Source organism: Camelus dromedarius, chromosome 6 (genome assembly GCF_036321535.1).
Source record: "Camelus dromedarius isolate mCamDro1 chromosome 6, mCamDro1.pat, whole genome shotgun sequence".
NCBI classification, from domain to species: Eukaryota; Metazoa; Chordata; class Mammalia; order Artiodactyla; family Camelidae; genus Camelus; species Camelus dromedarius.
This window is the reverse complement of record NC_087441.1, coordinates 53904715-53930365: the sequence shown is the minus strand read 5'-3', so window position 1 is coordinate 53930365 and position 25651 is coordinate 53904715. Positions and strand designations below refer to the sequence as shown.

The window sequence follows — 25651 nt, the reverse complement described above, 5'->3', positions numbered from 1 at the left end:
AGTTCGAGTGGAAAGGCAGAAGACTGATGTCTCAGCTCAAAGACAGTCAGGCAGAAGGAAAGAATTCTTTCTAACTCAGCCTTTTATTCTATTCAGGCCTTCAACTGATTGGGTGAGGCCCCCATCATGGGGGAGGGTCATCTGCTTTAGTGAGTCTACCAATTCAAATGTTAATCTCACCTGAGGCATCCTCATAGCACTCCCATTTATAGTGCTTAACCAAGTATCTGAGAACCCTGTGACCCTTAAAATTAACCATCATAGACACCGTCTGTGTCCTCAAAGAACTTCTAATTCATAGAAAAGGTAAAGCGTATACACATAATTATAATTCAAGGCAGAATAATGTAGGAGCATGTAATCTGAATCTCTCCCTTTTAGGGAGTCAGGTTTCTATGTGGGCTTCCTTTGCTGTTGTGTCTCATACATCACTCTTCTCCTATAATTTCCTGCCTCCTAACTTTCTAGTCCCTTCTCCAATACCTTAGTATTCTATACATGTTTCACTTACTTATTTACTCTTTCATTCATTAGTTCATTTCTTTAATCATTCATTCATTCAACAGTTATGTATTGACTACCCACTAAATGCCAGGCGCTGTTCTAGATTGTGAAGATGCAGTAATATATAAAACAGACAAAATCCTCCCTTATGACACTTCCACTCTGGTTGGACAAGAATGACTCTAAACAGATAAGTAAGTATTGAGTTTGTCTAACGGGGGTAAAGGCCGTGGAGGACCACAGGAGGGTGGGGTCGGCAGTGCTGGTCGTAGTGGCGGTGGGAATTGCCTCCTTCTAATAAGATGGTCTGGGAAGGCCCTCTCATAAGTGAAGGAGCAGGCCACGTATTGCTTGGCAAGGAGCATCCCAGACAGAGGGAACAGCAAAGACCAAGCCTGGGGTGTGAGGTACTAGCAATGTTTGTGCACAGCAGGGAGGGCAGGGGCTGGAGAGGAGTCAGCAGGTAGGAACACGTGAGGCCAGGTCACAGGTGACCACCTTGCAGGCTGTTGCTGTTAGGGTTTTGATTTTTACTTCAGTGAAATGGTAAGTGCTTAGACAATTTTGACAGAAATAACATCACATGCCCTGCATTCTCATAAGATTGTTCTCCTGTCAGGAGATGAGAGTGGAAGCAGGGAGCCTAATGGGAGGCTATTAGAGTAAGACAGGAACAAGATGATGGTTTACACTGGGGCCATGGGGATGGAGGTGGTGAGGACTGTTGGATGCATTTTGAAGGAAGAGCCCCTGGAATTTGACCGTGAACTGGTCTTGGAGTGTGAGAGGAAGGGAGGTGTGAAGGCTGACTCCAGGGTATTTGCCTAAGGCACTGGACAAATGTAGTTACCATTCACTGAGATTAGGAAGATTGTAGAAATACTAGTTTTGCAGTTGTTTGGTCATGGTGACTACAGAGTATAGGTTTTCCCTCACATTATCTAGTAGTTGTGCACGTGTGATCTCCCCCACCAGGCGGAACTTTCTGGAGGGGACAGGTTTTGGTCTCTGTCATAGGATCCCGTTCACTTTGTTACCCTCTGCCTAGCGCAGTGCCTCACACGTGGTACATGCTCACTGAGCATTTGAGGAATGAACATACAAACAGACTTTGCTGCAGATAAAGTTTAACTGCATTCTGGACCCTAGTAGCCTAGAGTTGTGTTTCTCCAGCAGTGGTGGTTTTTGTATGGATTTGTCGACAGTGGCCATATTGACTTGGAATAGGGTGTTGTCTTGATGATGAAATTATACAAAGTCTCTGTGGGACTGAAACATCCAGCAAACGGTATTTTTATGTCCACAACATTGTGCCAGACCAGGAGCTGGTCTGAAAGCACTGGCTGGAAGCCTCTTCTGGCCTGATAGGGACCACGCATGTAGACTTCAACAGCAAAATGAGTGCCAAACCAGTGGAGTGGTGGCAATCATAATAGTCATAATCACAGTATTTATCAAACCACTCTCATTTGATTCTTAAAACAGCGGTAGATGTTTTTATCTCTGGTTAACACCCCGGCTCCTGACAGTAACTAACTACATAGCTTCATATATTTGGGTGTCAGCTGCCTAGGGGAAAAAACTGAATTTTTTTTCAGTCTCCTATAGGATCTAGCAAAGTGCCTTGAGCACAGTGAATGTTTTTGCTGAATGAATGAGTAAATAAATAAGTGATTTTGAAGGATGGAGAAAACATTGGTCTGCAGTTGGGAAGCTTCTTGGAATAGGAGGACCTTTCCCACACAGTGAAGTCCCAGGAGTGCTTTCCAGGCTGGGGGAGCATTAAGGTCGCCCTGGAGGTGGAGGGCAAGCAGAAGAGATCACAACAGCTCGTTCTGTCTTGTGGCAACTATCTCTTTATTGTGCCCGTGAGTTACTCATTCAGTCTCATTTGACTGTGACATCAACCAAAGAAATAGCTATTCCCACTAACCTATAAGAAAATTAAGACCGAAAGAGGTTGGGGAAGTGTCCTAAGGTCCTTGGTTATTAAATTGTGGAGCAGCAACGCAGAGGCAAGGCTGCAGCTTATCATGTTGTGTCCACTGTGGCACATGCTGCCCTGTCCCTGTCCCTCCACTGCAAACGGGACGGTCCTGCCACAAGCTCCATCTCTGTCTGTTCCCCTGCGAGCACCCCAGGGCTCCGGGAGCCTGAACGCTGAGGCTGGTGTGCTCTCAATTCCTTCACATGCTTCTGGGGTAGCCCTGGTTGCCTCTGATAGTTTCACTTTTGAAAGTTTCACATAAAAATTTTAATTTAAAGAAATGTGTCATATAGCTTAAGAGTGAGAAAGAGAAAATGTTTTGTATACCAATAAAGAACTCACATTTTAATAAGAGTATTAATTATAGAGCCAGTACAGTTTTAGACTGAGACCAGTCTGGTTTATAACCGCTTTTTTCAAATGTTTTCTGCCTGTGTATATCTTTGGGTGAATGGCTTTATCTCTAAGTTTCATTGTTTTTTCCTCCAAGTTTAAAAGTAGGTGAATTGTCACTTAATTCAGGGGGCTAATGTGGAAATTGAATGAAATAATAAATGTCAGATACAAACCAAGAGTTCGAAACACACTGGATGCTAAATTGTTAGTTTGCTAGTGTTACAGGTGGTTTTTATTTTCCATGCAGAAGAGAGCAGAGTTTTGGTTTTTAAACCAAAGTTCTGTTAGGAAGAATCATTGTTTTAAAGCTACTCAGCAAAGACAGTTTTTGCCAATTTTGTCTGTTTTTTGCATTTCAGTTTTCTTTTATTTTGAAATTGTTTTCCCCAAGGCATTACTTTTGAGACATGAATTAATCTTTTGAAATGTACCAAACTCTCCAGACACCCCAAATTTTCTTAGCTGTTACTTCTTTAGGATTTACTGGTCATGCAGTTGCTTCTGCTGTAATTTACAGTCCAAGATAATTGTAAACATAATTTTAAATATTTGAAAAGTTATTTATGGGATTAAAAAGAGCGCAGGTGAGGAGTTCCTTTGCTTTATGTTTTATGAAAGGGAAATCTGTGTGTATCTTTTGTTGTTGCTGTTGTGTGTTTACTATTTTGAATAGGCTCTGTTTTGCACTTTGAATTCCCTGTTTGGTGGAAGTACAATGAGCTCTCGCTGGACGGTAGAAAAGAAGGCCGCCTATATGTCATGCTCACACCTACCCAAAGTATCATATGATTTCACATTTAAGAACAGTTTTAAAAGTGTGTAAGGCATTTCTTGACATTAATCCTAGTGTCATAAAAAATGTCTTCAGAGATTAGTGCTTTGGGCTAATTTGCATTCCTCATGAAAGAGTGTTGATACTGGCTCTGGGGACTGAGGGTCATTGTCAGTCAGGGAGCCTCACACACAGGCTACTGTGTCTCCAGCCTGCAGCCTGTGAGGATTTCTATTCAGCTCGTACAGAAAAAGGCAAAATAAACAAACTGAGATGGCCCAAACAAGCTACTGGCTTTTTTCTCCCTTGACTTTGGGGCAAGAAAAGAATTGGGGACTGGTTTAAAAAAAAAGTGATCATGTAGGACAATGTAGGACACCTGGGTCATGCTCCTGGCTCTTTGAAAATTATCAGTAAATGAATGGGAGAAGCAATGGTCACAGCTGTGGAACAGGTGGAGAGAAGGAACTGTGGTGGGTTCTAGGACAGCTGGTGGAGCAGGGCTGATGGTACTGGAAGAGAGTCAAGATTTGTACATATGTCTGTCCCTCCCTCATCCCCCGACCCTCACTGAATACTCAGTCCTTGGCTTTGCACTTAATTAGCACAGCGGATATTTTTTGAAACATTTCCAAATGTCATTCAATAGTCACAAAATATTTTATAAATTAAGACTCCTATAAAGTGCTTTTTTGTTCCCCTGAATTATTTCTGTTGGTATGTCATTATTTTCATGTTATCTTAGATATAGAAAAATTTATCCATTATCTTTTCTCAATTTTGTGTGTGCATGAGTGAAAAAAGTACTACAGAAGTGTTTTCTTAAAGAAAAAATATCTAATATTCAGCTGTATGTTATATTGGGTTCTAATGTTGAAAAAAACCCAAATGACTTCAAACCTTGCCACCAAGAGAAGGAAACAGAAATTTTTTAAATCTAATAAAAGTAACCTAGAAGAATAAAAGGTATATTCCTTTATATCTCTTATTCATCTTCTTTTTCTTTTTCTTTTTCTAAGCAGTCACTAGTCTTAGTCCTAGTCACTAGTCTTTTGGACAGTAGTTTAGAAGTGTGGCATAGCAAGGTTACTATTCTTTACTGGAGATTTTCCAGCAAGGCAAAGAAAATATTTGTGAATGTGTGGAAGTATTTTCTGGGCCTTGACTCTTATATCTGGTAGACTCTACAGTCTGCTTATAACGAGATTCTGCTTTTAGTTGGTAAACAAGAGATTCCCAGTGGAACATTATTGTAGCCAGGGGTGGGGGTGGGAGGAGGGTCAGTGTTGGAACATGATGTGCTTATCATATATGCCATGATTTCATTGCTCGGTCATTCATCTCTTGTCTAGCCAAGTCCGAATTAAATTCCATTAGGTCAGCATTTGAGGTCTTATAATACAATTTCTGGTTTTTAGAATGGTAGGCATGTTCTTCTTTGAATGCCACAAGAGATGATTGCTGAAAATGACATTAACCATATCTTAATATTGTAGCCAAAGTCAGTTTCAAGGAGCTTTGTGATAAATCACCTAAAAGAACCCAGTGAATTATGTCCTAATGGTTGGAACAACACAAGCTTTCTAATAGACATGGCAATTATAAATTACTCATTATAAAATATATGTGTGATGGGAGCTAATCTCAAAGCTATAATAAAAAGAAACATGTGCTTTTTTATATAATGAGTGAAAAATGTCACTTTAAAAGGGCAAAGAAGACTTAAATTATAAAAATTTTGAATTCCTTCCCCATAAACTTCGAAAACTCTATAAATTCTTCTAAAACCCCAACTCATTTCACAAGGGCAAAGAAAACCTATAGCAAAATAAAATGTAAAGACTAATAGATGTAATTGTCAAGAAGTAAGTAAGTGTGTTTGGGACTTAGGGGATTAAGAAGCAGAGCCAAGCTGCTTGTATCTAAAAGATTCTACTTAAGCATAGAGACAGATGGCAAAGCTAACTCCACCTGGGAGGTTTCTAGATTCCCAGGGTTCTTACCCAAGGTTTAGGCCAACAGAAGGAATGCCCTCATCATTGGGAGAGTGTCTGGTCTGCTTACCTGTAGGTGAAGGTTCACTAGTAGCGTTCCACTAGTGATTAATGTGATTAATGCGAGGATTAAGTAGACAAGAGCATGGAGAATAGAGAAGTGAATTGTGCCATGCTCAGGGGCCAGGGCTTTCTATTCTTGAAGTAGTGATAGACAAGCCAGATAATTTAGGAAAGTGTAGAAACCAGAATGTGGCAGAGACAGTCAGCTAACCCCTCCTCTTTTGTTTTGAGTTGTTGCTCGGAAGTGTCTACTCAGTCAGGGACTCCGTTTTCTAATGCTTCTTGCTTCTAGGTGGGGCTGTGGGACTAGTTCTCGTTAAAGGAGTATGAAGGGAAAATATGGGTTACTTGCAGGAAGGTGGTTATAATCAGATGCATCTTCTCTGCAGTTGTTTTCTCTGTCTACAAGCCAAAGTGAAAGAACTCGGAGGAGAGCAGAGCCCTAAGATGAAAGGACCTTGTGCCCTAAACAACCATGTGGTTGGTGGCCTAACTAGGAACAATTACACTGAGCTGTGTCCTGAGCGAATGAGGCCATAGAAATTTGAGTTTTACCTGTTATAAAATTACCTAAGATTATAATGTCATATTACCTTAATTAATGCAGAATTATCAGGAGACTCAACAAATGGATGAAACTATGACATGTGGAAAATGGTTATTGATGCAATCAGAAAGAGGTTTTTACAGTAAGTATAATTAATATTGAATGAAGAAACCTTTTTTATTGCTATATATATCCAAAGGGAAAAAAGAAAAAAATAAAAAGCATGAAAAATTATAACAACATAAGATGGTAGAAGTTAGACCAAATATTTTATTAATATTTAGTAATAACAATATATGTGAACTGTCCAAAGTCATTCATTGAAAGGCACAAACTCGGATTGATTAAAAATATAAATCTAAGTATATTTTGTTTATAAGAAACATACCTCAGGAAAATACACTAGTCAGACACTAACAAAGTATGTGTAATAATATTAACATGGCACATACTAGAATTTAAGGTTAACAGAAGTAGAAAGATCATAAAGTGGTATTCTGTGCTGACCAAAGTAACAATCTATCAGGAAGATAACAGTTACAAACCTATATCTACTTAGTAAAGCTTCAAAATATATTAGGAAAATAATAGGATCGTAAGGATAAATCAACAGATCCTCATAGTGAGAGGTTTTAAACACTCTTCTCTCTGAACTGACAGATCATTTAGATAATAAAAAAATAATAAAGATGTACATTGAGAATCTGGATAGAACACATTCAAAATAACTGTAAAAACTGTAGTTAAGTAGGTCATTCTGACCACACAGTAAGTTGGTCATAAGGAACTTATTAAAAAGAGAAATCAATAACAAAGTAAATTACCCACATACAGTTGCAATTTTTTTCCTAGAAAGCACTCAATGAGTTAAAAGGAAAATCAGTGTCAAAATTTCACAACATTTAAACTGAATAGTAATTAAAGCATTGTTCTTAACATGGATTTGAAGAAGGACAATTAAAGCCTTCTTTGCAGTTTGAACTCCCTGGAAAGAAGACTCTGAGACAGAGTTCAGCATGAAGAACCTTTGGAATCAACACCCATGGTGGGAGGTGAAAAAAAGCAAGACTTAGGAGGAGAAGTTGATCTTTGATGTCAGCCCAACAACAGTCACAGCTGACTCCACAGGGAACTCCAGAGCTAAGATGCCCTTCAGTGCTGGGCCTGGTGGCTAGGACTTTTATATTCTTGCCCTGATCACTCATTGAATTTGGGCCTCCCAGGAAGGGGCGGGACCTTAGACAGGACACTCTCAGCAGCTGGGCAATCCCTGAAGAGGCTGACAGCTGAAGTCTGTCTGCCCACAGTTCTCCCAGCAGCTGGGACCACAGATTCCTCATTAAAGAGGGATCTGGGGGCCACATCAGTAGCGTCTTTTCCAAGCCTTGGTGCATTTGTTTAAAATAGGAAAGATCCAGAATAGTGAACTATGCTTTCAACCACAAAAACTGGAATTATAAAATAAATGCTAATAAAATAGCTGGAAAGGAATAGGATAAAAGCAAGTATTCATGAGATAGCAAAAAATACATATTTTTATATTAAATATTCTTAAACTATTGTTTAATCATATGGATTAAGATAAACTTTGACCATATTTATTCAAGAATTATTTAAAAAAGGAAGAGGCAATATATAAAAATTAAAAAAAGAAGTATATAAAAATAAAAAAGGTGACATTTAGAGATGAAGTAAGGAAAAACGATTATCAAAGAAACCATAGAAATTTCATATCAACAAACACTAAAACCTTGGTGAACATATTTCTAGAAGAATAAAAGTTACCAAAATTGGACCAAAAGGGAAAAATGTAAGAAATTGGGGTAGTAGTCAGAGTAGCCACACACCTCCTCAGAAAGGCTGTGGGCCCAGATTTTTTATGTGCTAGTCCTACCAACTCTTTACTTAACAGCTATTTCCCATGAACCAAGTCTAAAGTCTGTAAGAAAATGGAAAGCCACACAGCTAGTTTTATATGGCTAACATAATTCTCTTACCAAAACACAAGAGCAGCAAAAAGAAATGAGAACCTAATCTCACTTATGAACATAGATAAAAGAATTGTCAACAAAATGCAGCCAAATCCAGTGATCAATTTCCAGTCCTCTCTTTTTCACAGCTCATCAGCATCTCAATTACTTCCTGTTCCTTGACATACTTTATTCATTTTGCTTTTGAGTTTTTCAGGTTTTTCTCCCACTTACTGGCTGCTACTTCTCAAATGCTTTGCTAGTTTTGCCTCATCTCCCCAACTTCTTAAAACTGGAGTGGCCCAGACTCAGTCCTTAGACTCTCTGTCTACACCAGCTTTCATGATAATTTTATACTATCTCATGGCTTTATATATATAGTAATATAAAATGATATATAAATTAGGGTTCTTAATAGAAACAGAGCCAAAGGGATTTTATATACAGAGAGAGATTTATTATAAGGAATTGACTCACTCAATTATGAAGGTGACAAGTGCCAAGATCTCCACAGTCAGCAGCCTGGAGACCCAGGAGAGCCAGTGATGTAGTTTCAGTCTGAAAGCTGTGGGCTCGAGGCCCAGGAAGAGCCCATGTTTCAGTTTGTGTCCAAAGGCAGGAAAAAGCCAGCATCTCAGTTTGAAGGCAGTCACCAGAGAGAATCCACTCTTATTCAGCCTTTTGTTCTATTGAGACCTTCAGCAGATTGTATGAGGCCCACCCGTGTTAGGGAGGGCAATCTGCTTTATGCAGTCCATTCAAATGTGCATATCATGCAGAAACACCTTCGCAGAAACACAGAATAATGTTTGACCAACTGTCTGGGATCCCCATGACCCAAGCAAGTTGACCAACTTAAGCATCACAGATGATGACCCACCCCCAAATTTAGATCTCCAGTATAGATGCTCCCCTAAAATCCACAACTTGTATACCCAGCTGCCTGCTCATCACCTCTGCCTGGATGTTTAAGAGGCATCATAAATCTAACATGTCCAAAGCAAACTCCCAGTTTCCTCCCACAAGCCTGCTTATTGCACGGTGTTCTCCATTTTAGTTAACAATGACTATAGTTAGTGCAGTTTCCAAACTGCTGAGTAATTAGTGATTCCTTTCTCCTGCGTGCAAACTGCCAGCAAGTTCTGTGACTCCACTTTCAAAATATATACAGACTCTAACCACTTCTGCTACTACCGCCCTGGCGCCCAGGGTCATTTTTCCCTGCAGTTTTGCAGTAACCTTCTACTTTATCTTTGTACTTTAATCCTTGAGCCATTGGCATCTATATCAGGGCTGCAGCCCCAGTGATATAACTGAAACTGCACAGATTATTTCACTTCTGCTCAACACCCTGTGATGACTTCCACTTTTATTCAGAGTAAAAGCCAATATCTTGTGGTCCACATGATTCTACCTCATCAGGCCTCCCTCCTATGACTCTTGCCCTCCCTCCTTCCGCTTCAATCACATGGGCCTCTCTCAAGTATGCTTGGTATGCTGTCACCTCAGGGCCTTTGCACAGCTGTTTCCTCCACCTGCATTACTCTACAGGACTTGCTTCCTTGCTCCCTTCTGATCTTTGCTCAAATATTACTTTCTAGAAAGTAAGGCTTTACTTTTATCTATGATAATCTTATTTTTAAAGAAAACTTTATTTATGTATTACTTACATAAATAAAAAATAGTAAAGACAAAAAGCCACCATTTAGTTTTTTTAAACTTTTTGAGTCATTAGGCCCAGTCAGCAAAAGCCTTTCCTCTCTGGGATTTGGATCGTATTTGTTCAGCAGTGGCCAGGATGCCTGAGTCCATAGATACAGTTGAAATACAAAACTGATCAGTAATACCTGTTTCAGTTTTCACAAGTAAAGGTGATTTTCACTAAGACTAAATAATAGTTTTGTTTTTATTCATGTAGATCTCTCTGTTTAACAGCTGGTGTGGAGCTAGGGAGCAGAAGGATGGCTCAGAGGCACTGGGGCACTGACTCTGTTTTCTTCCTACAGTTGAAAATATGGCCTTACTGATGCCAAGATTGAGTTACAAACCAGGAAAGTGATGATTGTCCCACTCCCCAACATAGAACTTCTTAGAGTCTTAGTGGGTATGTACTCCTGGAGAGAAGTTTAAGTCCTGAGTTCAAAAGACTTGTAGCCCAGCAGACATCTTGCTGTTTCCTTGGATCCAGCTGGCCTAGTGTGGTACCATCTGAAGCCACCAGGGAATTAGGAAACAGGAAAGACTGGACAGCTAGCTACTCGTACGTTTTAGAGTCCTTGTCTAATTAGCTGGGGACCTAATGTAGTAGCATTCATTTGCTTCCCTTCAGCTTGTAACTCCAGAAATACCAGAATCTAGTTCAGAAGAGGTACCCAAAATGCTGCAATAGACTTCTCTTTTCTTAAGGCAGTTGTGACTTTAAAAAACCTACACACAAACATAGTTCCGAGGAGCTGTAGAAATGGACAAAAATCACCCCCAGTTGAAAATGTGCTCAATTTCTCACCTAAGTCATAATCACCTGTTGTCTGTGAGTAGATGTTGACATTCTGCAACTTGTATCTGCTGATGAGTCATTTAGTTAACATCTACCAAGAAGAGGCCTCGTGAACTAGCTTTTAAATTTAGCCAGAAAAAAATAGCACCATTAATGATGGCCTAGACATTCAGCAAAGCCAAATTAAGCAGTCAATCTGACATTTCATAGACAGTCTGTTACAGAGCCTCACACGTGGTGGATGTTCGATAAGCATTAATTGCCTGGCTGACAATGAACAGCTGCACATCTGTCCATTATTGAAGCTGCAGTGGTTGAATAACTAGAAGAAGGCTGATTTTAGATGTGCTGTGGGTAGGATCTTGTGAGCACCAAAGGGTGTGTGGGGTTTTGTTTTGTTTTCTTAAATTAATATGGATTCATAATTTCCTTTTGAAACTGAACGCATCAATTAAAAATAGTATTCCCTTTGTTAGTTCAAGGTGGAGTACCAGTTAGTACTAGTGGGGGTCAAATGTTATTTCCTTTTTACATAGAAAGCTGAGAACCTCTAAACAATCACTGTTATATCCCCTTTAAAGCTATTTGCCTCAGTGTCAGAGAAATCATTAACATCTCAGATTGGATAACTATTAATTTCATTGTTGTGCTCCTAGTGCACTATGTTCATTATAGTGAATGGAGAATGGTGACCTCTGGTCTGCATTTTATTCCTCTATTTAAACTGATTCATTTCTACTGAATATAAATACTGTGAAGCCAGATAAATACTTATAATGTAATAATAACAGCTTTTTTGTCATTTACTCTCTGCAGTCACTGTGATAAGCTTTTTATATGTATTTAAGTTTGTATTGAAAGATTATTTCACTTTTTCTGCCATATCTTTTTATGCTTTTAAAATGATAACTTTCACGCTGTTTTATTTAAAACCAAAAATTTACCCATGCTTATTTAATCTCAGTAATGCAGTCAACCTTAACTTCATCAGAAAGAACAAGAACACATCTGAATGATAATAAAGCTGATGAAAATTTTAAACCTTTTGAATATTGAACAAAGACAGATGTTTTATAAAAGAAGAATAAGACAGCTGACCATGTGAATCTGATGAACTGGTGTAAAGAATTATTGGACTCTATAGATAGGCCCTGATTCTGCTTATCATTTTTATTAAAAAAAAACTGATTCAAAATGAATTGTCCAAGCTGTTGGATGATCCAGCTGCTTTTTGAATCAATTGCTTTTGATTAGCTCATCTGATTTTTTTTTTGGAGGGGGAGGTAATTAGGTTTATTTATTTGTTTCTAGTGGAGAGACTGGGGATTGAACCCAGGACCTCATGCATGCTAGGCTTGCATTCTACCACTGAGCCATACCCCTTGCTCACCTGGTGTTGATTGGAGTTTTGGCTTACATGTCTTGATTCCTGAAGGATTGAATTATCAGGATTCTTCTCATTTAGAGAGATGTGACTCTAAAGTGATAAGAGAGATTTTCATATCCAATCACTCACATCACTTTAAAATTATGTACCTATGCATATATACATTTTCATAGGATTAAAAGAAGTTCTTCATCTAGTTACTTTGCAAAGATATTTGAACTCTTGTGAGTTATTCTTAACCCCCCCCCCCCCATTTTGTAAGATGTGGAGACTTTGCACATAGCCTGCATGGACAAAGAATCAAATGTGTTTGCAGAAGGAGTGAACTTGAGCTTATGGGATGACCCAACACTTCATATTAAACTGATCTGCTCTGCCTTGAATCAGGAAGGTGCCAGTGAAGTGGTTGCTTAGCAACTAATGGAGTTAGAGGAAGCCCTGTGTTAGCCAGGACTCTTGCCCTCCTCTGTGTGAACGCCTAACAAGGGGAGAGTGGCTCCGATGTGTGTTACCTGACTCACCGCTGTCAAACCAAAGTGATGAATAAAAAGAGATTGAAAAGAGATGTCACAGCTGGACTGGGCACCTGTATTTATGGTCTTATGCATCTTATTTTATGTTAGCATGTTGAAGGAAAAGATATATATATAGGGAGGACATTAAAAATAAAAGAGGAGCTGTTGAAATTTGGGGTTCAAGTTTTAAGAGTGATCTTTAACTTACATTAGGTATTTAAAAAGTAGAATAAGTGGTAATTGAGGTGTTTCCACACTATTATCTTCGACACTCTTCCAAAAAGTTATCTATAGAAAAGAGGCAAAGCATTTTATACAATGATGTCATGAATTTTAGGACAGAAACTGTGTTTTCCTGCTTGTACATATGTACACTTTATGATGCAGGGCTGGCACATCTGCCCCTGCTCCCTTTTTATACCCATGACAGGCGTAATAACTAGATCCTGACCACTCTCACTTGAGCCTGAATGTGGCCTCTCAGCCCTCAACAGGGCTCGAGGCAGCCACTACCAATATCAGACTGGACAAGCAAGAAACTGCCTGCGTACTGTTTTTTCAATTGAAGCATGGTTGATTTACAATATTATGTTAGTTTTAAGTGTACAGCATAGTGAGTCAGTATATTTGTAGATTATACTCCATTTTATTTATGATAAGATAATGGCTGTAATTCCTTATGCTGTACAGTATATCCTTGTTGCTTATCTGTTTTATATATAGCAATTTGTATCTGTTAACCCCATACCCCTAATTTGTTCCTTCCCCCTTCTCTCTCCCCTTTGATAGTCACTAGTTTGTTTTCTATGTCTGTGAGTCTGTTTTTGTTTTGCATATACATTCATTTGCTTCATTTGTGTAAGAGTCCACATATAAGTGATGTCATACAGCATTTTTCTTTCTCTGTCTGACTTATTTCACTAAGCATAATATTCTCTAGGTCCATCCACATTAGTGCCAATGGCAGTATTTCATTCTTTTTTATGACTGAGTAATATTCCATTATATATATCACATGTTCTTAATCTAGTCCTATGTTGATGACACTTGGGTTGCTACCATGTCTTGGCTATTGTAAATAGTGCTGCTGTGAACATTGCAGTGCATGTATCTTTTCAAATTAGTGTTTCTGTTTTTTCCAGATATATACCCAGGAGTGGACTTCCTGGATCATATGGTAATTCTGTTTTGAGTTTTGAGGAAATTCCATCTGTATTTCATAGTGGCTGCACCAACTTACATTCCCACAACAGTGTACAAGGGTTCACTTTTCTCCACATCTTCACCAATGCTTGTTATTTGTAGACTTTTTGATGATGGCCATTCTGACAGGTATGAGGTAAAACTTCATGATTTTGATTTACATTTCTCTAATAATTAGTGATATTGAGCATCTTGTGTTAGCTATCTGTATGTCTTCTTTGGAGAAATATCTATTCATATCTTCTGCCCATTTTTTTTTTTTTGATTGGGTTGCCTTGCCATTCTTTATGGCAAGTTGAAAATCCTTTAAAACTCTACTTTTGAATTCCATAGGAATGGGTCAAAGGGATTTGTGTCAATAACAACTCTGAGGTGGCCACATCAAATTCCTTTTCAGGAAAATGTAAGAAGATGGACCAGAGAAAGTCAACCAAAGTAATTGGGGAAAGAAAGGTGGTATGATGTATTTGCCTGAAGGTTCCTACCACTGTCATCATTCAAGAACATGAGATGGTTTACTTTTTCAAAGGCCTAATTCTTAGAACCATGGGTCTTTCTTTAACTTTTATTTCCTAGGTAGTAACCTCCCCTCCCTTCCCCCTGAATCTGGAGATCAGTCCTCACTTGCTGGGATTTGGACTCCAGTCTCCTGCCTGGACTGCAGGATTTCTAGCATTGGCTTGGATTGCTAAAATGTTAGCACTCAAAGAATTTGGAGTAGCTGCTCTTTCCAACAGGAGACTTAAGGGCTCTTACCACATATTGGAAAGGCTGTTAAGAAGAAAAGGGAGTGAATGTATAGACCTACTAGGAACAAGGGGAAAAAGTTACCAGGAGAGTGACCACGATTCAGTATTCTAAAAGCATTACTAATACTTGGCATTCTCATGTGAAGTATTGAGTGTCTTATCACTTCAAATATTCAAGTATTCATGGAGTGCTGTTGTCACAAAACTGGCCTCTGCACCCCAATAGCCAGATTGAGACTCAGAGGCAGAGTACTGGGAGAATCAGAAAAGAACACCTTCATTGCTTTGCCAGGCAAAAGGGAGTGACAACAGGCTAATGCCTTAGAAACTGTGACTCCATCTTGGGGTTGGGGTCTTAAGGATTATAGAAAAACTGGATGGAACAGAGAAGGTGATAACAATCAGGGCATTTTACAGGGTGCTACATTCCTCTTACCCTTGAGGAATCTTCATGGCATCCAGGAATTCCTCCAGAGGGTCTGTCCGTTCTTCTGAGATTATCGACCCATTACCTCCTTCCTGGAGCATAGTCTCTGGGTTTAAAGGTGTTCTCGGTAAAGAATGTATAGGGAGGGGAAAGCGTAAAGGAAAAGTTGGTGGTTGTTTTGCACAGATGCAGTAAGGGAGGAAAAAGCAAGTTGCAGGATTTCTCAGTCAGAATGAATCAGCAGACAGTTTTAGCATCAGGGAAGCCAGCTTGTTAGTTTTTTCGTTTCCTACTCCTTCCACGCTACAAGGGTGGAGGACTGACTATAGCCGTGCCTCTCAGACTCTGACGTGCATGTGGGTCACCAGGGGCTCTTACTGAAACACAGCTTCCCGTCTAGTAAATGTGGGTGGACCTGAGATTGCACATTTCACCAGTTCCCTAGTGATATCAGTGCTGCTGGCCCAGGAACCATAGCCTGAGTAGTGAGGGGCCAGTGGTCTCTAAATTACCTTCCAGTTTTAAAATCCCATTTCCCGAAGAAAGCTAGAGTTTTGTTCTTGATACTTAAAAACACACCCTGGGCAGCCCTGCTAAGCCACATAAGGGCCTCCTCTGTGTCTTACTCATGGAATCCTCCCTGAATGCCTATTGTATTTTAATCAACACAGAATCTCTCCCTTTGCCTCCTCAGTTGCTCCACCTCTTGTTTTTCTCATGAGGCTTTCAAATTTTTCTGATATTACTGCCTTCTAAAAATTTCCTGTCTTCGTAGCTACTTCCCCTGATTCATGCAAACTCTGTATCACACCTGCTCTCCGTCACTCCCTCATGCAGACCTCAGATTCTATCTTAGGACAGCTGTCATAATGTGGGAAGTCCAGGTTTGGTCTTACGTGTCCTTAGTAGATGTTGAAAGGCAAGACTGTGCCGCTGGCTGCCATATGAGGACAGATTTACCGAAGTATATTCAATATCAAGTATATTCAGTAAGGAAGAGTCAAAGTGCCATCCCTGAGTATCTAAAGATAGAAGAATGGATTTCTTTACATGGTGGGTAGTGAAGTATTGAAATCCCATACCCATGGGGTAGAACCATAGACTAGAAGATGACAGACACATCAGACGACAGAACAAAAGCCTAGGGATCTGAGAGGGGGACCCAAGGCTAAAGCAAGATGTGTGGGTGTCATTTTCCCGAGTACCTAACAGGTGACAAGGATAAATACCATTCATGGCAAACCTGACTTCATGATGGGCAACACTTTCTGAAGTTTCTGGCCTTCACATTTACTATGTTTTTTTCTTTTTTTTTTTTTATTGAAGTGTAGTCAGTTTACAATGTTGTATCAGTTTCTGTTGTACAGCATAATGTTTCAGTTATACATATACATACATATATTTGTTTTCATATTCTTTTTCATTGTAGGTTACTACAAGATACTGAATATAGTTCCCGGTGCTGTACAGTAGAAACTTGTTGTTTATCTATTTTATATATAGTAGTTTACTGTATGTTTAGCTAAGAAAATAAAACAACTAGATTTGTTTCCTTTTTCCATTCTGTTCCATTCCCTGCTCCCCCTCCCTCCCCAGAAGACCCAAGTAGCTGAAATATGGCCATGTCTAGGAGCGGGGGGAATTCTAAGGAGAAACAGGATAGACTATAATCACGCTGATTTTGAAGGGCTCATTATCACCATGTAGTTAATTTAAGAAGTAACTGTGCCAAGAGCAAAGCTGTGAAATACAGTTAGAGTCATTGAATAAACAAGCTACATATTTGAAGATGTTGGGAAAACCAATGTTTCACAGTTTTTAGCATATAAGGTAGAGTTTTCTTTATGTGGTTAAGGTGAGGGGGAACAGGTATTTCAGAAGTATTAATTTTCCTACCTAATTATGTGCATAGTAATATAATTTGATTGTTTTCATTTGTCCAGACATCTTATTCTCTGAGAATATTATTATGCGGTTCGCGGAAGAATTAAAACAGCTATAAATGTGTAGGGGAAAATACCCCTTCAACCAAACAGCCTCAGTCTTTCAGGCCATTAAGCTCCTCAGATGGATTGGATTGCTTTTGCATCTATGAGATAAAGAAGGTAAATCGGCCATCTCGACTGTGGTCAGGACTCTTCTCGCCTTAATGTCAGGGAAATGGGCTATTGTGGTTAATTGAACAGTCTCATTAACTGAGATTTACTACCCATTTTATATGTGAGGTATAACCAAAATGCAATAAAGGATAATCACCATTAACACTAAATTGAGCAAAATGTAATCTTTGTTGATTCAGAAGTTAGCTCCAATCCCTGTAATGCCTCATGGCCACTGTAAACACCACTGATTACATCACATGTAAAAGGCATTATAAAAGATTTAGGGGATCAGGCTGGATCCACCACAATCATTGTTAAGTTGCTGTTTTCAATAACTATCTTAAACATGTTTATTTACTTTTATTTAACTCTCTTGTAAAAGCTAAGGGTTGAATGTGCCCAAAACAATCCAGTTATTTCATCTGTAAAATCATTTAGGTTCCTGATAAAATGAGAATTCACTGTATATCTTGCCCATATCCGGTGCAACCCCAAAGCTACGCATAGTTGACCGGGTAAGAAGATCATATTTCATCAACTTTAAGTGCTTAAAAAGGTCTATCATCTGTCATTCTACCTTCCTTGAGGATGTAGCATTTCCCTCGGTCAGTTTTGTGGCATAATGTGCCAACCTAAAACAGGTTGTTGCTCATCTTGTGACTGCTTGACAACTGATGGGACCCAAGGAAACTTAATTCATGTACTGTGATGTTAAGACTCAATTTGTGTCATTTCTGTGTGAAATACAGGGGGGATGACGCACTGTAAATCCACAGATCTCTCTGTGGTAGGCACTTAAAGTGGATTGTATTCTCACAAACTGGGTTTTCCATTAGAGAGATTTGTGGTGGTTGCAGCACATAATCAGCCAAGAGTAAGCTGTGAGGACTGTAAATCTCAGCCTGGCCGAGGCTCTCCCAAAGACAAACAGTGTGAACCAAGAAGGAGTCTGTGCGATGTTTTCCTGTTTCTAAGCAGAACCCTCCCCTGCTTTGGCAGAATGTTGTGGCTTGATAGAGGACATTGCCATATGTTCTTACTTTTTTCTAAATGTCTAGCTTCGAACTCATTTTGAAAATATTCTTTCTCTTTAACTTTAGCTACTTTTTGTATCCCAGTGTCTAAAACACCTTACATCCAGAAAATTCTTTCTTGTGTTGAATTATTTTTGTTTATTACAGTGTAGAACAGCTGGACATCATCTGCAGCTGACTTTGTGAAGAGTTTGTCAGTTCACTGATTGAATCATTCCTTCGTTGCCCTGTGTGTATTGCATGAATGCAATGCTAGGGTCCAGGGACCCTGTGGTGAAGAAGGCAAATACGGTGCCCGCTTGCACGCATGTTACATTTTACCTTTTCATAAGTTAATGCTGAAAGGTAGCATCCTTGATGTCTTCACCTCTTCTGCTACCAAAGAAGGCTGTGTCCCTTCCCACGGGCCCTAGCAGGTCTCTAGACACTGTTGCACAAGCTCAGGCAGCCTAGGCAGCTGGGGTTTCGTGTGTCAGACGGCTGGGTTCTTCCTTACTTCAGTGGTATCCAGTGGGGCTTTTCCTAATGGAGGTGCCTTTTAAGTTTGTTAAACTCAAGACACTGATTTTGATTTAATATTTCCTTTTTTTTTTCCAATCTTTTAATTAACACATTTTTCTATTTTAAAAAAATTATATGTTAAATTTGTAACATTAAATTTCTAAGACTATATGATATCAGAATGGAAGTTAGTGTTTTTAGAAATGGAGGTGATGGTTTTTATGATGGGGTCAGTCCTAAAAGTGTGGTGTAGTAGTATGCAGTGAACGTGAAGTCCTGCAGCCAGACATAGGAATTTTGAGTGAGATTTTCAACAGCAAAATCTTTGAAAGGAATGGATTTGTGCAGAGGGCAGAGGTAGGGGACTGTTTCTTAGCTCTCATTCCAGTCGGGATCCAAGGGAGACAAGGGAGAGTAGGACAATCAGCCTGGATTAGAACAACAGTTTCTATTTATTAAGCGTCTAGTAGGTGCCCAGTGTTGTGCTTGACTTTAAGTATAATTGTATCTAAACCTCAAGACAACCCTGTGAGTTTGGTATTATCCCCGTGTACAGATAAAGGGCCTGAGGTTCAGAGAAGTTAACAGATTATCCAAAGGTCACATGTTCATGGTAAACTGCCCACAGTAGGTTATAGAACCAGGATCTGAATGAGATGTGTCTTCCTGCACAACCCTGAACATTAACAATAAAACCAAGTTTTCAAAAGGTAGGTGTTAGAAGTACGCAGGTAACACATGTCCATAGTAATGATCCAAATAATACTGTATGTAAATGGAGTAAAATAACAGTCTCTTCCTTCCCTCTGCAGTCGTCCCCTCTAATAGAACCACAGTGACCCATTTGGTGTCGCATTGTTGCTTATACAGATATATACACACATTTTTGAAGGGGTTGTATTCTTTCCCCACTCTGCCAAGCCTGGTTTCAAGATCAGTAGCTCACAAGTCTCTGTTTGAGGATGGATACCTGTTCTATGCCAGTATGGCCGTGCTTGCTTTTGAAAGACCCTTATGAAAGCAGATTCAAAAATTAGCAGCTTGTTCTGTCATTTAACTTTTGCTCTCGGGAACTTTTTCCATTTCATTAATCCAGATAATTTTTTTGCAGTTTGAATAATTTCTGTCCTGCTTACTGTACATGGGGTGATGGAGGGCAGCTGGTCACGAAATCATGTGCAATTACAACTTGGGAAATCTGAAAAAAGAAATTAATGTGGGGAATATTAAAAACTGAAACACTCATATAATAAAAATGAGACATTGTAAACAACTGAAATTTCTTTCAAGTTCTTTTAAAAACAGCTATAAGAAAACTAAAAGCAAATTTAGAAATGTACGAATTGAAAATTTTTTTTTACTGTAACCTATGCTTTTTAATTTTGAAATTTTAGAGCTTCTACAAATGCATAAGCAGAATCCATTTAGCATTAAGTCAATTTCCTGTTAGTATTTTTTTAGCTATAGTCATACTTGATTTCAAAAACAAAAACAAAAAAAACCCAGAACTTGTACTTCTATCAATCCTTTTAACCAGAGAATACATAAGAGAAACTTTATTCTTTTTGGTTGTTATCATAAAATACAAATTTCACTAAGAACTCATCATATACCAGGCACTGTACTGAATACTTCGTATGTTCTATCATATAATCTCCAGACAAGTTCATAAAGTTAGTACAAATTTTATCCCCATTTTTCAGATAAGAAACCTGAAGTCCAGAGAAGTAACGTGTTTGTCCTAGTCACTTGCCGGTGTTCAAACCCAGAATTTTTTGGTTACAAGCTTTCCCTTTATCACTGTGCTTCACCAAACCAAGAATTATGTGACTTCAAATCTACCATTCTTAACCTACATGCAGTACCTTAACTGCCATTAGCATCAGTGGGAAGCCAGATTAACTCACTAACCAAGTTACCAAATTTACTATATTGGCCATTCACCTGTAATAGCTTCTAAAGGAATGTTAGATTTCATTTATTCATGATAAAGTAAATTTTTGAAAGTTAAATATATTCCAAATTTTTGCTATTTAATATAGCAAATAAAATTGCATGTGTTACATGTTACATACTCCCAATGTCTTTAGGATATTTTGAATATTATTTTTTATTTTCTCAAATTGTAAGCATTTAAAATATTCTTTACAAAATTTCTCAAATGACAAGAGAGCAACAATTCTGTATTTCTGACAGTTAGAATTTTAATTATATATTAAATTATCAAAGAGAATCCTATTCATTATGAAATTTACAACTCTAATGCTTAAGCTAGAAATGAGGACCTCTAGAAAGAGTAATGGACCATCAGTTAATACCCCTCATCCCATACATATTAATTTAAAATGTGTAGACTTGTGAGGATCCAAAATACATTTATCAGGAAAAAAATTTCTAGAAGATGAATATTAATCCATTGGCAAAACAAAAAAAATCACTTTTTAAAATTAAAAAGATTTGTTGTGTGCTGAAATATTACCACATAGAACAGCGAGAGTGAGTTTGTTCGTTTTGATTCTTGTTTTACTTCTGAGAAGTTAGCCAAACTGCAAAATCTGAAGAGACAGTCCTGTCAAGACTTCTTTCACTTCCAACACCAGCTGCATGTTTGAGGGGATTCCTAAAACTGCTCTCATGTTCTGTAGTTCTCTGGAAAGACTCACAGAAGCTTGTACACCCCTGGATGTGGCTTATTGCAGGGGAAGGATACAACCCGGAACTCGCCAAGGGAAGAGATGCACAGGGCAGAGTCCAGAAGGGGACCAAATACAAAGCTTCTGGCCATCCTCCGCCTGTGGAGTCATAGCGTGACCCCATCCTGCCCATGCTCTGCGGCAGAATGCACACAGGACTGCCAACCAGGGCAGCTCACTCAAGTCTTTGGTGTCCAGAGTTTTTTAATGGTGCTCAGTCACACACTGCCTATGTGGCTGCCCTTTCGTCACCAGCCTCTCCTGAGGTCAGACTAATACCTTTAGCCTCTAGTTCCTCTGAAGTTCACAACTGGTGCAGTGTGGCCCAAAGCCCCCATCGTAAATCATGTTGCTAGACTGTCAGTGGCCAAAGCCCCAGGAGACAGAGATGCTCCTTTGAGGCAGGATATTCCAAAGGCCTAGAGGTCACTTTCCAGAAACCAAAGGCAAAGGCCAGACCTCCCTTTGGGGAAGGTTAGTTCAGCACTACAGAGACGTATACATTTCTAGCTAGTGCATTTCACCAGCAGTAACCCCAAAACTGAATGTTCTCTTTACTCCCTGTTAAGTTAAACTTGTTAAATGTGTACAAATTAGTGGGGTTTTTTGTTTTTTGGGTGTTGTTTTTTTTTTAGGTGGGAGGACCCATGCCTTTGTTTATAATTTGGTAAGTTTCCTTTATTTAATTGTTAAGTTTTCATTTGACTAACTGATTTTCAATAAGCTGACTATTTTGAGAATAGGCTTGGGGGCAAATTAATTTTCACTGAATAATTCAGACTGTGGTTCTCAAATTCAACGCTCTGAGCTGCTGACTCTGGGTCTGGGCTGGGGCCCCATAAATGTGAGCTCCGACAGGTTCCCAGAGGATGCTGATGTTGCTGCTCCAGGTGCCACACTTTGAGAACCACTGGACTGGCGTGTGTGATAATGGCAGATGAGAGGAAGGAGACGTGTCACTGAGGTGAGGCAGAAGGAAAAGGCAGAGATGTCAGGAGGTACTGCTTTCCATGTCCTGTTGGCAAGAAAGTTTGGGGCTGGCCCCCAGATCATGGTTAGCTGTGGGACCCCAAGGGAGAGCGAATGAGTTTGGTGAGTGAGACCCAACACAAGTCCCCCAGGGGACAGCCGTGGGATTCAGTGTGACTCTGTGTGTGAGCCACGCAGAGCCCTTGGTGTGTTACTGCAACTGGTCAGACAGCGAAGTGACCGTGGCTTGTGTGAAGGAAGCCTTGAAGAAGCATTTCAGAAGCCACAACAAATCTTTAACTTGTAAAACCTTTCTCTCTTAGTTTCTCTAGGACTTTGTCCCTTAACTGTCTGTCCTCCTTTCTCTCCCCCCTAGGCCATGTTCAGTCTTTGTATGGTGGAAAGTGGGGCCGATGAGGTGAATTTACATGGGGTGACCAGCCTTGGCTTAAAGCAGGCCCTGGAGTTCGCGTACACAGGACAGGTATGGTACCAAACGTCATCTGAGAGGCTTAACATTTTAACTGCACCTGACCAGAGGAGATATCCTTGAGGTATGAGATTTAGATATTTTTCTTGTTATTTATTTTGATGTTAAAAAATAGTTTTACATCTACTTAATGTTATAACAAAATAAGGCAAATGTAAGTAAAGCAATTTGATTTTAAATATGACTCAGGGAACATAGTATTTTAATCTTAGCTCAGTGGCCTGCTGGTGTAATTTAAAAATATCCTAAAGAATTATATGGGAAAGAGTTGGCAAGATAACTTGAATTCTCGTTGTTCTGAGAATGCTCAGAAGCTCAGTGACTCTATTGTGGCTCTATTGGCTTAAAAACAAGACCAAAAAAAATTTATTTTTAATTTGGCCTCAAAGAGCTGTGTCTAGCATCTTGACACCTGTCCTTTACATATATTTCAGTGTCAGGGCCTCAGGTAATAGATTAGAAAGTGATGGTTTAAAAGCCAAAGTTGTTCATCACTAAAATTGCTACGGTACTTATGGGGATTTCCAGAATAAACCTGTTTTCTTTTTTTTTTTTTAATGAAAGAATAATAGTGACAACTAATAGAATGCAAAAGCCATGTCAGTGTACGACTGTCTGAGCAAATCAAAACAAAACTGCATAAAGACAGTTTGAATCTAGGTCTGAAGCCTCATGGTTCTTATCTAGTTTCATGTTAGTGAAACAGTTATTAGAACATACAAAGCCCTTCCTTTTAGAGTTATTTTTTTAATTGGGATATAATGGACATAATACATTGTATTACTTTTAGGTGCACAACAGACTGATTTGAAACGTGAAACTTTCTTTACTTAGCAATATGTATTTAAGGTTCCTCTGTGTCTTTTTGTGACTCAGTAGATCATTTTTATTGTTGAGTACTTTTCCATTGTTTGGATATATGAAGGGCATCTTGGTTACTTCCAGTTTTGGTGATGATGAATAAAGCTGCTAAAACTTTCGTGTGTATATGTGCAGTGCCTGTGGCACAGAGGACTTATGAAGCATGAACTGAAGGTCACATAAGGACATAAGGGGAGCTGACTTTTGGAAGGGTAAGAAAACTGCTTGGGAAGAGGGAAGAAATTTGCAGAAGGCAGCTGTATCCTGTTACCTAGGAGTCATATTCCACTTTAATGAAGAAAAAGGAAGTCAAATAAGAATGTATATCTCTGTCTCTATCTCTGCCTCTATCTCTATCTATATATATACATGCATAGATTGAGTTGGATTTAGCACTTTCTCAATGCTGGAGGTTTGATGGTAGGACTTCTGAATCTTTGCTGTTTGCCTGAACTTGTCCAAACATAATGAAAGCTTAAGTCAATAGTTTCTATTTCCCTAAGATGAAGCAACCATTTCTTGGAAGGTGGAAGTATGTGACGTTTGAATTAAGTTAAACTTAATTTAAATATCAAAAAACATAGATATATATACATATATATCTACATATAGAGAGATTTAGATATATATACATCTGGTGTAGGTACTTAAAAAAAAAGTTCTAGGCAAATCCTGGAGCTGCATTTATTCTGCCCAGTGACCCGTTCTTGACGTGTGCATCCACCCAGAGGTGACAGCCCTGCAGCACACACAGCAGCAACGCATCTGTTCAGATTGTGCACTGAGGGGACAGGAAGTAGGCTGGCATTTCATGGAGCACCCTCTGCAAAAGCCAGGGCACTGCCCTAGGCACCACTTGTGTGCTGTGTAAGCTAATCTTCTAGACAGCCCTGAGGAAGGCGGTGATCCTGTCCCAGAGCTGACAAGCCCTGGAAGGAGCTGTGGTTGACTAAGATCGGTCTGCCCAGTGACTGACCCAGTGAGTCAAACCCACCTCTTACTCTCAAATCCATTGTTTTAATGTTCTGCGTCATTAAGGAAGGGTTAAGTCATACTTGTTATACTTGAAGGAGGCAAGGAAGTGTTTGGACACTTTAGAGAGTGAGCTTTTTTCTCTCTCTCTCTCTCTCTTGTTTTTGGAGAGTGAACTCTCTGATGGGCCTCTCAGCTGGGCTGCTTTTCCAACACTCAGTTCACGAGGGCTCTGAGTCGCTGCACTTGTCCTCTGTGTGTGATTGCTCTTGGCTGCAGAGTGGAAGTTGATGCAGCCTTTCTTGGACAACATTTATGGTATTTTGGTTTCTTAAACACCAAAATGACTTTATCATAGATCTGTTTTCCCTTTGAGACATGAACACAGGTGATGACAAGAAAGTAGAACTGTAGTGTACTTGGGAAATGCAAAAAAGCTGCATTCTCTTACTGTGGAAATGAAATTAATGAATTTCAAAGCCAAAAGTTTGGGACATGGAAGCATGGATAAAAGCATTGTTCTTCAATTTCTTAATTGTTATTTACTGTTGTGGACATTTACTGATACACAGTCTTTAGCCATGATATGTATGCAGATTTATAAAAATCAGGGTTAACGTTGAATTTCTCTACCTATAGCTATTTCTACTGACAGTTGATTATATCTTTAGTCTGTTGTAGTAAGCATAGTATAAAATGTTAAGTATTTTAAGTGTCTGAAAATTGTTGCTGTCTTGGGAAAGAAATTGAAAGTATGGAGTGGGTGTGATGAATGAGCACCACTCAGAGCAGCAAGGTGTGCGTGTTCCTCCTACACACTGCTCTGAAGCAGAGCCTCCTTAAAACTGGTCACAGGGTTCATCCAGGAGATCTTAAAGAAAAAGCAGAAATTCCCCCTTATGCAGATACATCCTCTGAAAATGCATGCACTCTCCTATCAAGGAAAGCACACGGGGCTGGGCTAGCACACTCTCTGCCTTCACACTGATTAGAGGCATGCCCTTCCTGTGGGCACACT

At 39.3% G+C, this 25651-nt stretch overlaps 1 protein-coding gene across 6 annotated transcripts in view; it reads left to right on the top strand.

Annotated features, from left to right (window-relative positions):
* The window catches only part of KLHL32 (kelch like family member 32), a 186663-nt gene that overhangs the window by 61183 nt on the left and 99829 nt on the right, over window positions 1-25651 (top strand). For all 6 annotated transcript variants that reach the window (XR_004138209.2, XM_010983909.3, XM_010983914.3 and 3 more), the window contains exon 4: window positions 22687-22794. Coding sequence is in view for 5 of the 6 variants with exons in the window: in XM_010983909.3 (XP_010982211.1) it covers window positions 22687-22794 (108 nt within the window). In the remaining variant the exon portion in view is untranslated. The remainder of the gene's footprint in view (window positions 1-22686; window positions 22795-25651) is intronic.